The 21,574-nt window shown below is 39.4% G+C and overlaps 1 protein-coding gene across 50 annotated transcripts in view; it reads left to right on the top strand.

Annotated features, from left to right (window-relative positions):
* The window catches only part of adgrf6 (adhesion G protein-coupled receptor F6), a 47,487-nt gene extending 26,151 nt beyond the window's left edge, over window positions 1–21,336 (top strand). For 42 of the 50 annotated variants that reach the window (XM_051644548.1, XM_051644550.1, XM_051644551.1 and 39 more), the window contains 32 exons: window positions 7–153; window positions 270–416; window positions 829–975; window positions 1,181–1,327; window positions 1,444–1,590; window positions 2,010–2,156; window positions 2,323–2,469; window positions 2,586–2,732; window positions 3,132–3,278; window positions 3,445–3,591; window positions 3,708–3,854; window positions 4,269–4,415; window positions 4,621–4,767; window positions 4,884–5,030; window positions 5,432–5,578; window positions 5,745–5,891; window positions 6,032–6,178; window positions 6,577–6,723; window positions 8,747–8,899; window positions 9,313–9,413; window positions 15,308–15,375; window positions 15,483–15,619; window positions 15,888–16,088; window positions 16,726–16,941; window positions 17,052–17,195; window positions 17,713–17,891; window positions 17,986–18,156; window positions 18,613–19,959; window positions 20,159–20,200; window positions 20,514–20,573; window positions 20,701–20,761; window positions 20,865–21,336. In XM_051644548.1, the coding sequence (XP_051500508.1) occupies window positions 7–153; window positions 270–416; window positions 829–975; window positions 1,181–1,327; window positions 1,444–1,590; window positions 2,010–2,156; window positions 2,323–2,469; window positions 2,586–2,732; window positions 3,132–3,278; window positions 3,445–3,591; window positions 3,708–3,854; window positions 4,269–4,415; window positions 4,621–4,767; window positions 4,884–5,030; window positions 5,432–5,578; window positions 5,745–5,891; window positions 6,032–6,178; window positions 6,577–6,723; window positions 8,747–8,899; window positions 9,313–9,413; window positions 15,308–15,375; window positions 15,483–15,619; window positions 15,888–16,088; window positions 16,726–16,941; window positions 17,052–17,195; window positions 17,713–17,891; window positions 17,986–18,156; window positions 18,613–19,959; window positions 20,159–20,200; window positions 20,514–20,573; window positions 20,701–20,761; window positions 20,865–20,956 (5,618 nt within the window). In that variant the 3' untranslated portion in view covers window positions 20,957–21,336. The remainder of the gene's footprint in view (window positions 1–6; window positions 154–269; window positions 417–828; window positions 976–1,180; window positions 1,328–1,443; window positions 1,591–2,009; window positions 2,157–2,322; window positions 2,470–2,585; window positions 2,733–3,131; window positions 3,279–3,444; window positions 3,592–3,707; window positions 3,855–4,268; window positions 4,416–4,620; window positions 4,768–4,883; window positions 5,031–5,431; window positions 5,579–5,744; window positions 5,892–6,031; window positions 6,179–6,576; window positions 6,724–8,746; window positions 8,900–9,312; window positions 9,414–15,307; window positions 15,376–15,482; window positions 15,620–15,887; window positions 16,089–16,725; window positions 16,942–17,051; window positions 17,196–17,712; window positions 17,892–17,985; window positions 18,157–18,612; window positions 19,960–20,158; window positions 20,201–20,513; window positions 20,574–20,700; window positions 20,762–20,864) is intronic. The other 8 variants (XM_051644556.1, XM_051644562.1, XM_051644559.1 and 5 more) reach the window with 8 other exon arrangements.
* Window positions 21,337–21,574: the final 238 nt, after the last annotated feature.

Genomic DNA, 21,574 nt, shown 5'->3' with positions numbered 1-21,574 from the left:
TTTCAGATATTTATGAATGTCTTGACCCACCATCAGTGTGTGGGCCAAACACTTACTGTTACAATTACAACGGAAGCTACTCGTGCTCTTGTTGGGAAGGATATAACATCATAAATGTGAATCAAGCTGTTAGTAACAGTAACCCATGCATCGGTAAGTTTTTGACCAGGTGACATTCTGTTTCCCAAATTTCAGGTATTGTTTGTTGAAAATTATTCAAAAAGTTGTCATCTTTTGGTTGTTGCTAAATGTTTCTTCTTTTTTGAAAGATGTGAATGAATGTCTGGTCAGTCCATCTATTTGTGGTCCATATTCCAACTGCACAAATATAATGGGAGGTTACAATTGCTCATGTTTGTTTGGTTTCACTGAAACAAACTCAAGTGTCCCAATCAGCATCAATAACACATGTAGAGGTACGTACTATCCTTAGATCTGTGGGTTATCTAATCTTGAATAAAAAGCAAATTTTTTTTTTTTGTTTCACTTCAGATTAATTGCAATTCATATTTTTTTTTAATAATGGTTGTGTTCTTAATGCTGCTTTCTCAGTTTCTTTATAAATATATTATACACTCAAAAATAATAATAATAATAAAAACAAAATCTCTGCATTTCATAAAAGTGTGTTTGTTAAATCATTGTTTTAAATGTTTTGTCTCAAATGATAAAGTTAAGCAATTTTGTTAAGATTCAGTGTTTCATATTGTAGACAATGTTTTGTAAATAAAGCATTGGATTATAAAGCTAGCCTCTCAAAAAGGAGTTGACCTTCAGCAAACACCAATTGTTTTTTTTTGTTTTTTTACATAATTTTCTTCAATGAAGATGTGGATGAATGTGTTGAGATACCAGATGTCTGTGGTAAAAACTCAATCTGCAACAACACTATTGGGAATTACAATTGCTCGTGTATGAGTGGATATAATGTAACAGACCCAAATCTCCCTATTAACAGCAGTAACCAGTGCAGAGGTATGATTGACAGCTGAAACTTTGTTATAAATTGTACTGCCTTATCCTTTGCTTTCACTGTCAATGCTAAAATGAACAGAATTATAATATTGAATTCATTTGATCCATACTACTGTACATATGCAAAACACATGAGATCACACTGAAAGTTTTTATTCTGTCAACTGTATCCTTTGACTTGACTAATTTTTGTATTTTATTTCAGATATTTATGAATGTCTTGACCCACCATCCGTGTGTGGGCCAAATGCTTACTGTTACAATTACAATGGAAGCTACTCGTGCTCTTGTTGGGAAGGATATAACATCATAGATGTGAATCAAGCTGTTAGTAACAGTAACCCATGCATCGGTAAGTTTTTGACCAGGTGACATTCTGTTTCCCAAATTTCAGGTATTGTTTGTTGAAAATTATTCAAAAAGTTGTCATCTTTTGGTTGTTGCTAAATGTTTCTTCTTTTTTGAAAGATGTGAATGAATGTCTGGTCAGTCCATCTATTTGTGGTCCATATTCCAACTGCACAAATATAATGGGAGGTTACAATTGCTCATGTTTGTTTGGTTTCACTGAAACAAACTCAAGTGTCCCAATCAGCATCAATAACACATGTAGAGGTACGTACTATCCTTAGATCTGTGGGTTATCTCATCTTGAATAAAAAGCTAATGTTTTTTTTTTTCCACTTCATTTTAATTGCAATTCATATTTTTTTTTAATAATGATTGTGTTCTTAATGCTGCTTTCTCAGTTTCTTTATAAATATATTATACACTCAAAAAAAAAATAAAAAAAAATAAAATAAAACCTCTGCATTTCATAAAAGTGTGTTTGTTAAATCATTGTTTTAAATGTTTAGTCTCAAATTATAAAGTTAAGCAATTTTTTAAAAATTCAGTGTTTCATATTGTAGACATTGTTTTGTAAATAAAGCATTGGATTGTATAGCTAGCCTCTCAAAAAGGAGTTGACCTTCAGCAAACACCAATTGTTTTTTTTTTATTTTTTTTTTTTTACATAATTTTCTTCAATGAAGATGTGGATGAATGTGTTGAGATACAAGATATCTGTGGTCCAAACTCAATCTGCAACAACACTTTTGGGAATTACAATTGCTCGTGTATGAGTGGATATAATGTAACAGACCCAAATCTCCCTATTAACAGCAGTAACCAATGCAGAGGTATGATTGACAGCTGAAGCTTTGATACTATTTTAAAATGAACAGAATAATAATATTGAATTAATTTTATCCATACTACCGTACATATGCGGAACACGTAAGATCACACTGAAAGTTTTAAATGTATCAACTGTAACCTTTCATTTGACCAATTATTTTATTTCAGATATTTATGAATGTCTTGACCCACCATCAGTGTGTGGGCCAAACACTTACTGTTACAATTACAACGGAAGCTACTCGTGCTCTTGTTGGGAAGGATATAACATCATAAATGTGAATCAAGCTGTTAGTAACAGTAACCCATGCATCGGTAAGTTTTTGACCAGGTGACATTCTGTTTCCCAAATTTCAGGTATTGTTTGTTGAAAATTATTCAAAAAGTTGTCATCTTTTGGTTGTTGCTAAATGTTTCTTCTTTTTTGAAAGATGTGAATGAATGTCTGGTCAGTCCATCTATTTGTGGTCCATATTCCAACTGCACAAATATAATGGGTGGTTACAATTGCTCATGTTTGTTTGGTTTCACTGAAACAAACTCAAGTGTCCCAATCAGCATCAATAACACATGTAGAGGTACGTACTATCCTTAGATCTGTGGGTTATCTCATCTTGAATAAAAAGCTAATGTTTTTTTTTTCCACTTCATTTTAATTGCAATTCATATTTTTTTTAATAATGATTGTGTTCTTAATGCTGCTTTCTCAGTTTCTTTATAAATATATTATACACTCAAAAAAAACAAAAAAAAAACTACATTTCATAAAAGTGTGTTTGTTAATTCATTGTTTTAAATGTTTAGTCTCAAATGATAAAGTTAAGCAATTTTGTTAAGATTCAGTGTTTCATATTGTAGACATTGTTTTGTAAATAAAGCATTGGATTGTACAGCTAGCCTCTCAAAAATGAGTTTACCTTCAGCAAACACCAATTGTTTTTTTCGTTTGTTTTTTTACATAATTTTCTTCAATGAAGATGTGGATGAATGTGCTGAGATACCAGATGTCTGTGGTAAAAACTCAATCTGCAACAACACTATTGGGAATTACAATTGCTCGTGTATGAGTGGATATAATGTAACAGACCCAAATCTCCCTATTAACAGCAGTAACCAGTGTAGAGGTATGATTGACAGCTGAAGCTTTGTTACTATTTTAAAATGAACAGAATAATAATATTGAATTCATTTGATCCATACTACCGTACATATGCAAAACACGTAAGATCACACTGAAAGTTTTAAATGTATCAACTGTAACCTTTCATTTGACCAATTATTTTATTTCAGATATTTATGAATGTCTTGACCCACCATCAGTGTGTGGGCCAAACACTTACTGTTACAATTACAACGGAAGCTACTCGTGCTCTTGTTGGGAAGGATATAACATCATAAATGTGAATCAAGCTGTTAGTAACAGTAACCCATGCATCGGTAAGTTTTTGACCAGGTGACATTCTGTTTCCCAAATTTCAGGTATTGTTTGTTGAAAATTATTCAAAAAGTTGTCATCTTTTGGTTGTTGCTAAATGTTTCTTCTTTTTTGAAAGATGTGAATGAATGTCTGGTCAGTCCATCTATTTGTGGTCCATATTCCAACTGCACAAATATAATGGGAGGTTACAATTGCTCATGTTTGTTTGGTTTCACTGAAACAAACTCAAGTGTCCCAATCAGCATCAATAACACATGTAGAGGTACGTACTATCCTTAGATCTGTGGGTTATCTAATCTTGAATAAAAAGCAAATTTTTTTTTTTTTTGTTTCACTTCAGATTAATTGCAATTCATATTTTTTTTTAATAATAGTTGTGTTCTTAATGCTGCTTTCTCAGTTTCTTTATAAATATATTATACACTCAAAAATAATAATAATAATAAAAACAAAATCTCTGCATTTCATAAAAGTGTGTTTGTTAAATCATTGTTTTAAATGTTTTGTCTCAAATGATAAAGTTAAGCAATTTTGTTAAGATTCAGTGTTTCATATTGTAGACAATGTTTTGTAAATAAAGCATTGGATTATAAAGCTAGCCTCTCAAAAAGGAGTTGACCTTCAGCAAACACCAATTGTTTTTTTTTGTTTTTTTACATAATTTTCTTCAATGAAGATGTGGATGAATGTGTTGAGATACCAGATGTCTGTGGTAAAAACTCAATCTGCAACAACACTATTGGGAATTACAATTGCTCGTGTATGAGTGGATATAATGTAACAGACCCAAATCTCCCTATTAACAGCAGTAACCAGTGCAGAGGTATGATTGACAGCTGAAACTTTGTTATAAATTGTACTGCCTTATCCTTTGCTTTCACTGTCAATGCTAAAATGAACAGAATTATAATATTGAATTCATTTGATCCATACTACTGTACATATGCAAAACACATGAGATCACACTGAAAGTTTTTATTCTGTCAACTGTATCCTTTGACTTGACTAATTTTTGTATTTTATTTCAGATATTTATGAATGTCTTGACCCACCATCCGTGTGTGGGCCAAACGCTTACTGTTACAATTACAATGGAAGCTACTCGTGCTCTTGTTGGGAAGGATATAACATCATAGATGTGAATCAAGCTGTTAGTAACAGTAACCCATGCATCGGTAAGTTTTTGACCAGGTGACATTCTGTTTCCCAAATTTCAGGTATTGTTTGTTGAAAATTATTCAAAAAGTTGTCATCTTTTGGTTGTTGCTAAATGTTTCTTCTTTTTTGAAAGATGTGGATGAATGTCTGGTCAGTCCATCTATTTGTGGTCCATATTCCAACTGCACAAATATAATGGGTGGTTACAATTGCTCATGTTTGTTTGGTTTCACTGAAACAAACTCAAGTGTCCCAATCAGCATCAATAACACATGTAGAGGTACGTACTATCCTTAGATCTGTGGGTTATCTCATCTTGAATAAAAAGCTAATGTTTTTTTTTTTCCACTTCATTTTAATTGCAATTCATATTTTTTTTTAATAATGATTGTGTTCTTAATGCTGCTTTCTCAGTTTCTTTATAAATATATTATACACTCAAAAAAAACAAAAAAAAACTACATTTCATAAAAGTGTGTTTGTTAATTCATTGTTTTAAATGTTTAGTCTCAAATGATAAAGTTAAGCAATTTTGTTAAGATTCAGTGTTTCATATTGTAGACATTGTTTTGTAAATAAAGCATTGGATTGTACAGCTAGCCTCTCAAAAATGAGTTTACCTTCAGCAAACACCAATTGTTTTTTTCGTTTGTTTTTTTTACATAATTTTCTTCAATGAAGATGTGGATGAATGTGCTGAGATACCAGATGTCTGTGGTAAAAACTCAATCTGCAACAACACTATTGGGAATTACAATTGCTCGTGTATGAGTGGATATAATGTAACAGACCCAAATCTCCCTATTAACAGCAGTAACCAGTGTAGAGGTATGATTGACAGCTGAAGCTTTGTTACTATTTTAAAATGAACAGAATAATAATATTGAATTCATTTGATCCATACTACCGTACATATGCAAAACACGTAAGATCACACTGAAAGTTTTAATTGTATCAACTGTATCCTTTCATTTGACCAATTATTTTATTTCAGATATTTATGAATGTCTTGACCCACCATCAGTGTGTGGGCCAAACACTTACTGTTACAATTACAATGGAAGCTACTCGTGCTCTTGTTGGGAAGGATATAACGTCATAGATGTGAATCAAGCTGTTAGTAACAGTAACCCTTGTATCGGTAAGTTTTTGACCAGGTGACATTCTGTTTCCCAAATTTCAGGTATTGTTTGTTGAAAATTATTCAAAAAGTTGTCGCTTTTGGTCATTGCAAAATGTTTCTTCTTCTCTTTTTTTTTCTTTTTTTTTTTTTTTTGAAAGATGTGGATGAATGTCTGGTCAGTCCATCTGTTTGTGGTCCATATTCCAACTGCACAAATATAATGGGAGGTTACAATTGCTCATGTTTGTTTGGTTTCACTGAAACAAACTCAAGTGTCCCAATCAGCATCAATAACACATGTAGAGGTACGTATTATTCTTAGATCTGTGGGTTCTCTAATCTTGAATAATAAACTACAATTAGGATTTTTTTTCACTTCAGCTTTAGTGCAATTCAGTTTTAATTAATAAAGTTTGTGTTCTTAATGCTGCTTCATAAGTTTCTTTAAAAATATCTTTTACACTCAAAGAATTGACAAAACCCTTTAATAAAACGACAAAACGTTTAATAAAAGTGTTCTTGTTAAATCGTGTTTTTATATGTGCAGTCTCAAATTATAAAGTTAGGCAACTTTGTAAAGTTTCAGTGTTTCATATTGTAGACATTATCTTGTAAACTAAGGATTGCATTGTAAAGATAGCCAAAGAAAAATGAGTTGACCTTCAGCTAACTGTTTTTCCCACCATTATTTCCTTTTATGAAGATGTGGATGAATGTGTTGAGACACCAAACATCTGTGGTCCAAACTCAATCTGCAGCAACACTATTGGGAATTACAATTGCTTGTGTATGAGTGGATATAATGTAACAGACCCATATCTCCCTATTAACAGCATTAACCAATGCAGAGGTATGATTGACAGCTGAAGCTTTGTTACTATTTTAAAATTGCCTAACTATTAACTGTAGTCTATCAACACAGGTATATCTATTTCAGAGTACAAAAAAGAAAGAACATCTTTTTTTAAACCAAACACATCGCAAATTAATAAATATATTTAATGAAATTGTGTGCAAATCAATTATAATGAATTAACTTACCAGATTAAGGTGATACAGCAGATGATATTTACACTTGTTGTAAGTAGTGGAATATTCTATTTGCACCGTGGTGTATGATAAAACAGTATATAATCTAACAACATACTGAGTGTATGTAGTATAAGTTTTGTGACTGAACTTAACTACATCGCTGGCAGTGGGAATAAACGCACCTTATATGTCACGTAATGGTACCTCATCACTGCTGCCTTTAAATGCAAAGTGCGGCTTTAGAGCGGTCGCTTCAGGTCCAGGAAATGTGTAGCTGAGTCGCCGACATGATCCTCACTTTCAGCCGGGGCATGAGATGCCGAGCCACTGGGAAAAGCCGGTTGCACCAGCTATACGTACGTTACAACTTAGCCTAGTTGTGGCGTAAATGGGCACTAAGTCACAACTTACACACTACTATATACAGTATTTGAGTGTTGCACCATTAAACTTAGGTAGGACATAACCCTACTTATAAACTAAATATTTACGGAAGCCTCCGACTAGGAATAACGGATGGAATAAAGAAACAGACTCATTTAATGACATCAGTGAGCTCATGTTTTGCGTGACAGGCTTCAATCCTTTCGACATATATGATGATGTTGGCATTTACACTCATTTACATTTACAAGAGAGAGAAAAAATACTTACTTTTAAGCAGCTCTTCAGCATGAAACTGATCTAACGGTGCAGTTTTCAGGGTGCATCGCCTGGTGTCAAGTTTCAAAATATATGAAATATATAAGATATTAAAATGAATAAATGTCTATTTTTCCAGCCTGTTGTATTAGTATTTATTTATCACCCCTTATTTATTTTAGATACAGTTCCTATTTATTGTTATTTACACAGGGCAAATATACTATTTATCAAATGTAGCTACTTTTATTACGTATAGTATTTTAATGGGGATATAATTTATTAGAGCTGACAGTTACGGGTTACAGGGTTTGAACATCAACTGTAATGAGATAAAACTGAAATGCACGGCTTTTTAATACTTCTGTGTACAAATTTGAAGGCTGCTTATTGGATCAATACAGGTAAACGTCATATTATGCGACTACGCATTACTTTATGGAGAGCTTATGACCTACTAGTTAAGTCTTGCCTTAAGAATAGGTGTTACAACCAAATTAAGCACTGACTTAGTCACAAACTAACTAGTAGTTACTAAGCCCTTAGTGTGAACTTTACGTCCTAACTTCCGTGAGAACTTGCGCACAGCTGGTGCAACCCTACCCAGATCTCAGGATGAGGATGGTCAAATAAACATACCTCTTCATTTCTTTTCTTCATAGCTTCTGGAATATTTTTAATAGTTTTGATAGGTTCCATCGGAGTTCCATTTGCGTAAATATAGCCGGGCTGGGTGCCCAGTGCTCTTTACATTCATTGCAAATAATTATTTGGCCCCCGGTGGCCACGGGGGACTTATGCAGCCACTTAGGTCGCTTATTAGGAAGGGCCGGATCTGTTAACTTATGTTGCAAACCATATAATGTGTTGGGGCAGCAGAAGGGTAATTATGTGCAAGTTGTTTAAGAAGGGGGAAAAAAAAGAGGTAGCAAAAAATAAATAAAAACATCATAAAAATTTGCTTAGTGCGATTTAACTTTGTTAAAAAGCATGTAATGAAGCAGGGATTTGCATTTATTAGTGTTGACATTTTTATACCAATCATATCAGTGTTGAAGCTTAAATTAGATTTTTGTCTTAATCCAATTCATTAAAATATATAACATCAATTTTAAATATTCATAAAAAAGTATTTATTGGATTGTTTTGATTGATTGATTGTTGTTTGGTTTTGTGCAAATATTCTTCATTGCCAACAGTATTACTATCAACAACTACCCTAACAACAACAACACCAACTACAACTACCACAACATCCACAACAAAACCTACTACAACTACTAAAAAACCAACTACAACTTTACCAACAACAACTACAGCAGCACTTACAACAACTACAGCAGTAACAAAAGGCATGTATACTGCACAAGTGTTATACTGAGGATTGCTGCCTTATGATATTGTGCAAAAAAAATTATCAGTCACATTTACCCAATTGCATAAAGTGAAGTGCAAATTTTATTAGTATTGTTTTTAAACTTTAATTTGATTGTTGGATTCATCATGTTGAAGACATTATACTGATAAAATGAATGTATAAAATTTATTTTTTGCTTTCAGTAGTATATTGATTATAATTTCTTGTTTGTTTGCTTGTTTTGGATTTTGCTCAAATATTCTACCCTAAAGTGCCAGCAGGTATGTATTGTAAAAACAAGGATAAATAGCTCAAAATGGGCATGTGTGATGAACTGTATGATGGTGTTTAGTATTATTATTGAGGATTACTGTGTAAATCACTTGATGTAATGCACTTTTTTTACAGTCATTACTATGTCAATGAGACTAAATGAAGATTTTGATACCAGTTTCACCAACCCTTCTGACCAAAAGTACAAAAAGTATGCAAAACTAATTGAATCAGCAGTGAGTATTTCATATATTAAATATATTGATTGTGTAACATAATTTGGGAAAAGAAGCTGTTGATTTTTGTAGCCATTAAACGTCATGGTTACATTCGTAACCTCCGTTCCCTGATGGAGGGAATGAGACGTTGTGTCGATGTAGTGACACTAGGGGTCACTCTTGGGAGCCCCAAACACCCCTGCTTTTTTCAAAAAAGGCCAATGGAATTGGCGAGTGGAATTTGCATGCCGCTCCCCCGGACATACGGGTATAAAAGGAGCTGGTATGCAACCACTCATTCAGGTTTTGTGCTGAGGAGCCGAGACCAGATCCCGGCCATTTCAGTGGGTAGTTCAGCATTGTGGCAAGAGGGACACAATGTCTCGTTCCCTCCATCAGGGAACGGAGGTTATGAAAGTAACCATGACATTCCCTATCTGTCACTCACTCGACGTTGTGTTGATGTAGTGACACTAGGGGTTCCTATACAAAATGCCACAACTATCTGAACTGTGTTATGTGAACTGGCGGTGCATGACGGGTGCGTGACTGTGTGCCTCGTAGCCAGTGCACCAGGCCATCACGTAACCTCCCCCAACGCTCTTATGAGCGTCAAACGGTCCTTCAGGAACAAGTCGACTGCCCAACAATAGGGACAGGTCAGCCCAGCCGAGGCCTGTTTTCCTCTCTTTTCTCCCCAAAAAGAGTGGAATTTGTTAACCGACTGGGAGCCATAAGTGTCTACGTCGGGGGGTGTCCCTCCCAAGGGGAAGACACCGCGAAGACCACACCCCACCCAAAGGGTGGGGGGGGGGGGTATTTTGAGTGGAATATGTCACATGGTCTTACCGACTCTTGTCAGAAGTATGTCATATGGAGAGGTCCCATGGTAGGTCCTACCCGAAGGGGGAGGAGTTTCTACAAAGCATGGCGACTGGGGCAGAGGGGCCTCTGCCCAAGGAAGATGCAGTTTACCAACAGGGAAATGATTTTGCAGAAGATATCACATGGGGTCGCCTTCGGGGAACCAGCATATGTGGAGCACCTACCTCAGTACAGGGTCTCAACGTACTGGGCTGGCAGCGAGTTTCTCCACAAACTTAACTGCCAGAGGGCTAAGGAGGAAAGTCATCCAGGGATCACAGTCTGTGAACATGACTGGGATTCAAGAGTGCACGTCTTCACCTCAAGGAAACCTGATGATCAAGTCGTGCTTCCCCAAGTACTTACCATCTACTGCATCGTGATGAGCCGAAACAGCGGCTACATACACCTTCAATGTGGAGGGGGAATAGCCGCCCCTCCTGCCTCTCCTGCAGGAAGGAAAGCACCAATCTGACTGCACATCTCTGGGGGTCTTCCCGTCGGGAAGAACACCACTTAGCGAACAGACACCACTTCAAGGCATACAGGCGCCTCGTAGAAGGAGCCCTAGCCTGAGAGATCGTGTTTACCACCGCGGGTGGTAGGCCACTTAGGTCTTCCGCATCACGTCCATGGGCCAGACGTGGAGATTCCAGAGGTCTGGTCGTGGGTGCCAGATGGTGCCCCATCCCTGAGAAAGAAGGTCCTTCCTCAGGGGAATTCACCGGGGGGCTGTCGTGAGGATCGTGAGATCCGAGAACCACATCTGGGTGGGCCAGTAGGGTGCTACTAGGACAATCTGCTCCTCATCCTCCCTGACCTTGCACAAGGTCTGTGCAAGTAGGCTCACTGAGGGAAACGCGTATTTGCGTAGTCCAGGGGGCAAGCTGTGTGCCAGCGCATCTATACTGAGGGGTGCCTCGGTCAGGGCGTACCAAAGCAGGCAGTGGGAGGATTCCCCTGGAAGTAAACAAGTCTACCTGTGCTCGACCGAATCGACTCCAAATCAGCTGGACCACCTGAGGGTGGAGTCTCCACTCTCCCCTGAGGGTAACCTGACATGACAGCATGTCCGCTGCGGTGTTGAGGTCACCCGGGATGTGAGTGGCTCGTAGTGACTTGAGGCGAGTTGTGACATGCAACGGGAGCGTAGACCGCCTTGACGGTTGATGTACTTTACCGTCGTTGTGTTGTCTGTCCGGACCAACACGTGCTAGCCCTGGATCAACAGCCAGAACCTCCGCAGGGCGAGCAGTGCTGCCAACAACTCTAGGCAGTTGATGTGCCAACGCAGCCGCTGGCCAGCCCAGGAGCTGGCGGCTGTGTGCCCAGTGCATACGGCGCCCCAGCCCATCTTGGAGGCATCTGTTGTAACCACGACGCACCTGGAGACCTGCTCTAGGGCCCGTAGAAATGCAAGGTTGGTCTAAGGACTGAAGAGGCGGCGACAGATCGGCGTGATGGTCACGCGATGTGTCTGAAGCCAGTGCTGAAGCGGTCTCATATGCATCAACCCGAGCAGTGTGGCCGCCGCTGAAGATGCCATATGCCCCAGGAGCCTCTGAAAAAGTTTCAGTGGAACCGCTGTCCTCTGTCTGAACACCTTCAGACAGTCTTGCACCAACTGCGCGCACTCGTTCGTGAGGCGCACTGTCATCGAGACTGAGTCCAACTCCAAACCGAGAAAAGAGGTGCTTTGAACCGAGGAGAGCTTGCTCTTTTCCCAGTTGACCCGAAGCCCCAGTCGGCTGAGGTGCCGGAGCATGAGGTCCCTGTGTGTGCACAGCAACTCTCGAGAGTTAGCTAGGATTAGCCAGTCCTTGAGATAGTTGAGGATGTGGACGCCCACTTCCCTTAGCGGGGCAAGGGCTACCTCTGCGACCTTCGTGAAGACACGAGGGGACAAGGACAGGCCGAAGGGGAGGACCTTGTACTGGTACGCCTGGCCTTCGAAGGCAAACCGCAGGAAGGGTCTGTGTCGAGGTAAGACCAAGACCTGGAAGTACGCGTCCTTCAGGTCTACTGCCGTGAACCAATCTTGATGCCGGACGCTCGCTAGAATGCGTTTTTGCATCAGCATCTTGAACGAGAATCTGTGCAAAGCCCGGTTCAGTACTCGCAGGTCCAGGATTGGTCGCAACACACCGCCTTTCTTTGGTACGATGAAGTAAGGGCTGTAGAACCCTTTCGTCATCTTGGCTGGAGCAACAGGCTCTATCGCGCCCTTGCGCAGAAGGGTAGCGATCTCCGCACGCAAGGTAGCGGTGTTCTAGCCCTTCACCGAGGTGAAGCGGACGCCGCTGAACCTGGGCGGGCGCCTGGCGAACTAAATCACGTAGCCGAGTCGGACGGTCTGAGTCGGACGGTCCGGGTCAGCCACCGCAATGGGTTGGAAAGCGTGAGCCACGTGCCCAAACTCCGAGCGAGGGGGACCAAGGGAATGATCACGTCGGACGTACCGGCGGGTGGAGCCTCACGGCAGGGCGGAGCTCGAGGTGCCACATCGAGGGGATGAGTCCAGGGACATCGAAGCACCTTCCTGGCTCCTGCCGCACACCATAAGATTGGCTGAGGAGGGGGGACAAGGAATCTCGTCCCCGTAGTCCACTGGAATCAATCCCGTGTGGGCGTATTTGTGCCACAGCTTGGCGCACAGGGGCGGTGGGTCCGCCTCTGGAGTGCCATACCTGCCAAAATGAGACGGTGGACGATGGTCGTGATGGCGGCCATGCACACCAGACATGTGACCCAGGAGACGAGGAAACCATTCTTTTGTCAAGCTTTTGGGTGCCGCAGCCTCCTGGGCATTCGGCAACAAAAGATTCTCCTCCCGGCCCTCCACCAGGGGATGGAGTGGTCTGTCGACCAGCTCCAGAGAAGCGGGTCACCTCGCCCCTGGGTCGCCCGTCTTGGGTGTGCTTCGAAGCCTTCCTCGGGTTCTTAGCGGCCGGCTGCGAGACGGGTGGCATCTGCTTCCTGCAGAGGGCTCCACGCCAGAGCAGGGCCACAGGGGCGTGCTGCGGCGAAGCCGGTGTTGTTGCTGCAGGAGGACGCCCTTGGCGATGAGCAGACAGGGTGCGGGGTCTTAAGCCGTGCCGGGGCAGGATATGTGTAATGCCTCCGTCTGCTTCTTCACCACCGAAAACTGCTAGGCAAAGTCCTCGAAGGTGTCGCCAAACAGGCAAACCTGGGAAATGGGGGTGTCAAGGAATCGTGCCTTGTCCGCCTCTCCCATCTCGACCAAGTTGAGACAAAGGTGGTGCTCCTGGACCACCAGGGTGGACATCGCCTGCCCGAGAGACTGCGCCGTGACCTTCATCGCCTGGAGAGCGAGGTCGGTCACCGAGCGCAGTTCCTGCATCAACCCTGGGTCAGAACTACCCTCGTGCAGTTCTTTTAATGCCTTGGCTTGGTGTACTTGCAGGAGAGCCATGGCATGCAGGCCACAGTCTTCAGGGACAACGTAAACCTACAGGCCCTTGACAGGAGCTTCAGGCGCCCGCGCCAGGTGGCAGCACTCTGCGGACACAAGTGCCTTATCCACCTGGTGGATCACCGAATACCCCCTGGTCGCTCCACCATCGAGGGTAGTGAGAGCGGGGGAGCTGAAAGACAGGGCCCGGGCAGTAAAAGGTGCCTCCCACGATCTTGTCAGCTCCTCATGCACTTCTGGAAAGAAAGGGACCGGGGCAGGGTGTGGCCGTGGGCAGCGCCCTGAGCCTAGGAACCAATCATCGAGCCATGAGGGTTCAAGGGAGAGTGAAGGGTTCCACTCTAGCCCAACACTTGCGGCCGCTCGGGAAAGCCTGAGGCTGGGCGACCATTCCCGAAGGAGGAAGCCCAGCCAAAGCCTCTGCATCAGACTGGACGAGCCCGCTCTCCGATGCTGCACTCGATAGCTCATCGTCTTCCCGAGCTCCGAACGAGAGATCGAACTCACCCTGAGACGAGCCGGCGGTCTCTTCCGAGAGCCCGACCGGGGCAAGAGAGGAATGGGAGGTCCATGGGGGGATACCCGTGGGGGGATACCCGGTGGAGGTGGTCCCATTGATGTCCCCAAATCGCCCCCAGTGCTAACCAATGCGGCCTAAAACACGTAGGTAGAAGGACTGGTGCGGAGATCCGCTGGGGCGACTGCAACGTTGCCATGGTCATGTTCCCGCAATGAGGACATGACTCATCCAGTGCCCAGACACATAAGACAGCGATCGTGGCCATCAGAAGTGGAGAGATAACGACCACAACCAGGAATAACACACAAACAGAAAGGCATCTTTAAAAAGACGTTCCGTGTGTGCCGCTCTTTTTGTGAATGAAAATATACTCTTTTAGAATATACTCTCTTATTTTCGCTCTGCCGAAGCACGCAGGGGCGTTCTCTGCACTCCATGGGCGCAGAGGGGGGGAAGCTGCTGAATTTCGCTGTAAATCCAGCAGTTTTGAGGTGTGTCTTTGGAGGGAATTTAATTCAGTGCACTGAATACAACCGCTCGGCTCTGAAGAGAAAATCTGAATGAGTGGTTGCATTCCAGCTCCTTTTATACCCGTATTTTGGGGGAGTGGCACGCAAATTCCACTCGCCAATTCCCATTGGCCTTTTTTCAAAAAAGCAGAGGTGTTTGGGGCTCCCAAGAGTGACCCCTAGTGTCACTACATAAACACAACATCGAGTGAGCGACAGATAGGGAACCATTATTTTTGTTTTTTTAACCTATGAAATCCACACACATGATCTAGCCAATCAGACTGTTTGCCCAAACAAGAACAATTTCCTGTGGATATATCTAACTGTCCTCTCAAATAACAGAAGATAAATAACTTATCTTTGTCCTGATGTCATACTCCGAGGCATGCCCATCTCTTTACATAGAGGAGAGAAATGTCCACCAGTAAACACAGGCAATTTGAATATCTTAAGTGAATGCATGAATAACAGATACAGTACTGTACATTATTTAATTGCAGTAAAGCAGCCAAAAAAAAAAAAAAAAATTAAGCACAAAATGTTCTGGTCTGATGTAGTCACTGGGTATTGTTGATTTTTACAGGTTGACACAAGTTACTTACTTACTGTGCCTACCTACATTAAAGGTTCAGCAAAAGTCACTAGATTCAGGTATGGCCTAGAATCTAATCTTTCTCTCAAAAGGTGCTAAATTAATGGTTTAAAGTTCTTATTCCATTATTGCATTTTCTCAGTTGTGTTGTTTGTGTTCTCCACAGGGCTGGAAGCATTATTGCAGAGTTCACAATTAGTTCAACAACCAACACCCCTGATTTAGGAAAAGCAAACACACAGGTTTCCGACATTCTCAAGGATGCAGGAATCACATTAACTTCGGATCCTTTTGCTCAAAGTGGTACGTGTAGTCAGTGTTTATTCCAAAAACATTCAGATTTCTTAGCTCAGTCACACTAATTATGTAGCTGGTTGCTTTTTGTGTGTTTTTCTTTCCCTGTGGTTTATTATTCATGTGCCGTTCTATTGCCTCTTTCAAGAAGCATCAGTTGCATGTTATTACGATCAAGTGTATCACTTATTAACATTTTGACAGTATCACTATTTGCTTAATAATTATAAGAAAGGTCATATAAGCTCAAAATGCTCTGAATTGCTTTTACTTTCAGAACAGACAACCCTGGTCCCCACCACTGGGAAAATATATCCTCTACAAAGAGTGGAGTTGAACTGTACACCTCCAGAGTCTTTTCAGGGAGAAGTAAAATGGACAGTGAATGACAAAGATCTTGCACTAGACAGCAAAAAATACACCATAACAAATGACCGTAAAACTCTCATTGTGAATTCTGCCAGTCAAAGTGACAGTGGTGAGTCACATGTGATTTATCATTGTGCTGTCTGTGATATATTATTACATGACAAAGTGACTGATAGAAGCTTATAGAGTCCTGTTTCAAAAACCAGGTCAGGGGCGGACTGGGAAGAGAAATTGGCCCGGATTTTACATAGAAACTGGCCCAAATGTTGTTGGGGGTGGTGTCGCTGTCCTTTTCTGCATATCGCTGCCCCCTTCAGCATATCACGGCGGCGTTTTGTGGCCCATTCTGCATAACACGGAAGCCCATTTCAGCTTATCGTGGCCCGTTCTGCCCCATTTCGCGGCCATCCCATCAGAAAAAGTCCTGGTTCTCCCGATGGCCTGTCCGCCCCTGAACCAGATTATTGTAAAATTGTATCATAGATAAAGTTAATGTATAATTTAGCATTATTATGTTACATCTGTCCATCTGTCTAGGTCAGGGGTATAAAATCTCTTTGAGAAGAATTTTTTTTCAACATTTTTATTATTATATGAAATCAGGAAAGCAACATTTTAATTTTAAAATCTAAATCTCACATCAAAATTAAGCTACACATATGGGAAGTTAACACCATTTACAAATCCTTATTGTATTGATTGCTTTATAAAATAATGTATTCTGTCTATATTTGTTTCAATTTCAGGTAGATACTCATGCATCACACAAAAGAATTCAATACCTTACATTCAGTGGCAAAACATTGCTATTGAACAACTCCCAACTATTAATTTGGGGGAAAATGAACGCATTTTTCCATGTGAAAATTTGCCTGTGCAACTGAGATGCTGTATTGATGTAGACTACAATATTGAGTGGGTCCTGGATGGCACAGTGCAAACTTCAAGAACAGGAGATAAAAGTGATTGAGCTGTCATCATTTACTGTAAAAAAAAAAAAAAACATTTCTCAATAATACACATTTATCAGTAAATGTAATTCACTCCAATGTATTTTATTTTATCCAATCAGAGTCAGGCTGTATCACATTAGACCACAAAATCCAGATGGAAGATTGTATTGAAAAAACATTTACCTGCCGTCTCAAGGACCTGCCACAACTAAGTGTCTACAGTTATAGCAACAGGAGTGTCACAGTTAAGATGAGCAAACAAAGTGAGTCTCCAGTTCTGCATTCTTGCAAGATACAGCAGCAAGTTCCTTTTTTATCCTTTTCAACTCTGTGACGACCTAGGAGAACTGGTGCTGTTTTAAAGGCAAAGGTGGCCACACCGGATATTGATTTAGCAAAATCTTTGTATGACATTAAGTGATAAATGAAAACTATTTATTTCATTATTTTTGAAGACATCCTCACTATGCAACATTTTTCACAACTGCCAAAACTTTTGCACAGTACTGTACATTTCAGCTTTTATTTTTGATGTGTAAAATTGCAAGCAGCAGTCCAGCAATGCCCCAGAGTTGAAGAAGTTAATTTTTGGCAATTGTTTTGGATTAGTTTATCTTGACTTTCATTTCATTTGTGTGCAAATACCTTGCAAGGTTTTAAGCAGAAAATTACTGGTACTGATTTGCAGTAATCTCAAATTGTAGAAAGTTTAATGTCTGCAAGACTGAACAATTAGTTGATTGTTTTTCTGAAACTTAATCAAATATTTGCCAACTCCAGAATTTGTCTGCAAAAATGAATCGCTTGGAATTGGAGAACAAGGTGCAACTGTGAAGGGACCTTGTGGAATCGGAAATGATGGCAGCATAACTTATGAATGTCAGCCGTCAGGTATTTGGACACCGATTCAGGAGAACTGTGTACCTCAAATTATCAAAGACCTTGAAAAGAAAGCTAAGGTAAACTATTTGATCAAGTATTATTAAAAAATAAACAATCAATTATACATTTTGAATGTTTCTAATATTTAATTTCTTCATACTGTGAATTTAGTTATTGGTTGTGGACGATATTCCAGTGTTTGTGGCTAATCTCAGTGATGCCACACAGCAGAGTATTAACGAGATAACACAGTCTACAGTGACTGTCCAAACAATCGTAGACATGCTCTCCAAAATTGCTGATGTTTCACAAACCATTACCATTAATCAGCCTGTGATGGAGGTATGTCTTTTCATGTATTTTGTGTACATTTAATATGTATTCTGTGCTTGTGCATGTTGAATCCACTGATTTTTACACATGTAGCATATAACATACTGTGTAGTGTTTTCTCAGTAAATAGCAAAAATATAATGCAAAAACATTATATGCAAAAACAAAAAAATTTTTTTTTATTTTTTACAAAAGTCTTCAGTTATATTGATGCAACATAAAGTATGTCTCAAAAAACAGCTACTTTTATGATTCACATGAATTAAATAATATATAAAATATACACTATTTATATATTATATTTTACAGTATATTTATTATATTCTCAAAATTACATTTAATTAATTATCTAGGTATATAATCAAATTGTGGCCTTTTTAATCACATTATTATAACTGTATATCCATTGTCCCATCTGATTAAATATACTTTTGTACAAACCATATTTTTCTATTTAATTTCCAGAATTTTCTAAAAACAGTGGGTGTCCTTATATCAAATGAAGCCAAAGGTACATGGCAAACTTTGACCAGTGGCAGCACGCCACAAAACACCAGCATTGAACTTCTGAGAGCTATTGAGATTATAAGTGACCGTCTCTCAGTTGCCAATTTTTCAATTACTGAAAAATCCATTCAGCTGAATAGAACTACAATTAAAGGTTCATTCAGTGAATCATCTCAACTACCAAACTCAACAACCCTTATTGAGATACCAGAGGTTTCTGAACCGACCCCAATAACAATTATATTCTTCACAAACCTTGACAACGTCCTGCCTACTCGAAATACTACTAATAATGACAGCACAAAATCAGATGTCAACCGCATCAATGGAGATGTGGTTGTGATTAAGGTTAACCAAACAATTAACAACATTTCTTTTACTTTTGACATTACAAATGAGACTTTGGGAAATCCTCAGTGTGTCTTTTGGAGCTTCAGTCTCAATAAATGGGATTCCACTGGATGTAAATCAAAGCTCTTTAAGAATAAAACTGTTACATGTGAATGTAACCACACAACATCTTTTTCAATCCTGATGTCACCGTTTGCCATTAAAAATGATGCCTTGGCCTATATAACTTACATTGGTGTAGCTATTTCAATGGCCAGCTTGATATTGTGTCTCATAATTGAGATCATTGTATGGAAGTCAACAACAAGAAATGACACCTCCTATATGCGGCATGTCTCCATAGTCAACATCGCTGTGTCTCTGCTGATTGCAGACATCTGTTTTATCATTGGAGCTGCAGTTGCAGAACAAGAGCAGCCTACCTCAGTGGGTCGCTGCAGTCCAGCAGTTTTTTTCATGCACTTTTTTTATCTGGCTCTTTTCTTTTGGATGTTAATGTCAGCACTTTTGCTCTTTTACCGCACTGTCATGGTCCTGTCCCAAATGTCAAGGGCCAACATGATGGCCATCGCCTTCATAGTTGGTTATGGTGCACCTTTGCTCATAGCAGTCATTACTGTTGCATCGACAGCTGGACCTCAAAAATATATTACAAAGACAAATGCATGCTGGCTGAACTGGAATGAGTCTAAGGCCCTGCTGGCATTTGTGATTCCAGCTTTGACAATTGTGGCCATCAACCTTCTGGTTTTAATTGTGGTTCTGTATAAGATGTTGAGGAGAGGAGTTGGTGCCGCAACTCAACCAGATGAGAAACATGCTTTAGTGGTCATTGCCAGATGTGTAGCCATTCTGACTCCTATCTTTGGTCTAACATGGGGATTTGGCATTGGAACCATGGTGTCAACTGCCTTAGGCATTCATGTGGTGTTCGCAATCCTAAATTCACTGCAGGTACAGTACTACTTTGTCTCTGTATCTTTTACTTTATAGTAATGTTACATTTTGTGTGCTTTTTTTAATGTTTTTTAATGCAGCAATTGTAACACAATACAAACATTAAAATGAAAAAATATATATTGCCAATATTTTATATGAAATTAAACAGTATTATAAGTAATATTTTCCTTGTATATCTGTTACACTTCTACAGGGATTCTTCATTTTGGTGTTTGGAACACTTTTAGACAGCAAGGTATGAATTGATTTTTGTTATTTGCAGTTTGACAAACTGCTCTGGTTTTAACAAACTTATACATTAGAGAATATACATTATGTGTTTGATCACACAGTGCTACACCAATAGTTTAAATAATTTGTACTCCTTTGCCTCTGCTAAAACACCCTATTCACACACACACACACAAAAAAACACTATATTATGAAATTTGATACGTGATTTTACTTTGTAATAATAAAAGTTGCATATGGTTTCTGATTTATAAAAATTAGGCTTTGAGCACATTTCTACATGTTAACTTTGCTATAAACCATTTTGAATGTTGCAGATTCGTGAGTCACTGGCAGGAAAGCTGTCACTGAGGAACCTTAGCTCTAACCGCACCAGGGTAAATGTCAATAGAACAATGCACCTCACCCATGAGCTCAATATTAGTGCTATGAGCTTTTAATCTGACAGTTATGCTGCCAGATTATAAATGTACTTAGTTAACTTCTTAAATATGTAAATTACAGAGCACTACTGCAGGACCATCATCAAGTGGACTGGGTTTCTTTAATAGAATAAGGAGGAGACGTAAGTAAATGATCATTATATATAGTCAAAATACATTCATTATGCCACCATTATTGACATCAGTCAAGAAAACCTTGAGTAACATGCAAATAATTATTTTCAGATGTGTACAACATATCTGATGCCAGCGCTTCCTCATCAGCAGCTACATCATCAAACAACTACAGTGCCTCAGATACTTTTATGAGTGCTTAATCAACTTTATTAACTACTTATAAAATTCTTTCCCAAAAGTGTTTCCTCCAGTGCAAATATATGTAAACTGCACTTTTTGTCACTGATTTCTTATAATTCTGAAAGAAATGGGGTCATCTGTCTGCTGATTTTATGTTTTATTGATACATTTTATAATAATGCCATACCATCATTTATAACAGAAAAATCAGTGATATGGGTCTAGAGTAGTTGCACAGCTTTGTTGAAATTCACTTTTCTATTAGCTGTTTTAAATAGATACGGCTTTGCTGTCCAGTTGGTCATTAAATCTATTCTGTTGCACTAATCTATGGTGTCTAGATTATATATATATATATATAATAAAAACTAAAATCACAATAAATTTTGACATATTACTACTTCATCAATAATGGAATGCCTCTTCATTTATAGTTTACTTGGTAGTAGTTTTCTTAAACATGACATTGTAGACTTTTCTCTTTGTAGTCTCTTGTATTTTAACCTTTGGTATAGCTGCAAAATTCCAAAAGTCTGACAGTAATGGTAATCTACATCATGTTTCCATTATCTTAAGTCCTTCCAGTATGAACGCCATAATATCTAATTCATTTTTACATTTCTTTGAGCTTGTGTGTT

Source organism: Myxocyprinus asiaticus, chromosome 19 (assembly GCF_019703515.2).
Source record: "Myxocyprinus asiaticus isolate MX2 ecotype Aquarium Trade chromosome 19, UBuf_Myxa_2, whole genome shotgun sequence".
Taxonomy (NCBI): domain Eukaryota; kingdom Metazoa; phylum Chordata; class Actinopteri; order Cypriniformes; family Catostomidae; genus Myxocyprinus; species Myxocyprinus asiaticus.
The sequence above is the reverse complement of the archived record's forward strand: the minus strand, read 5'-3'. Positions and strand labels throughout refer to the sequence as shown.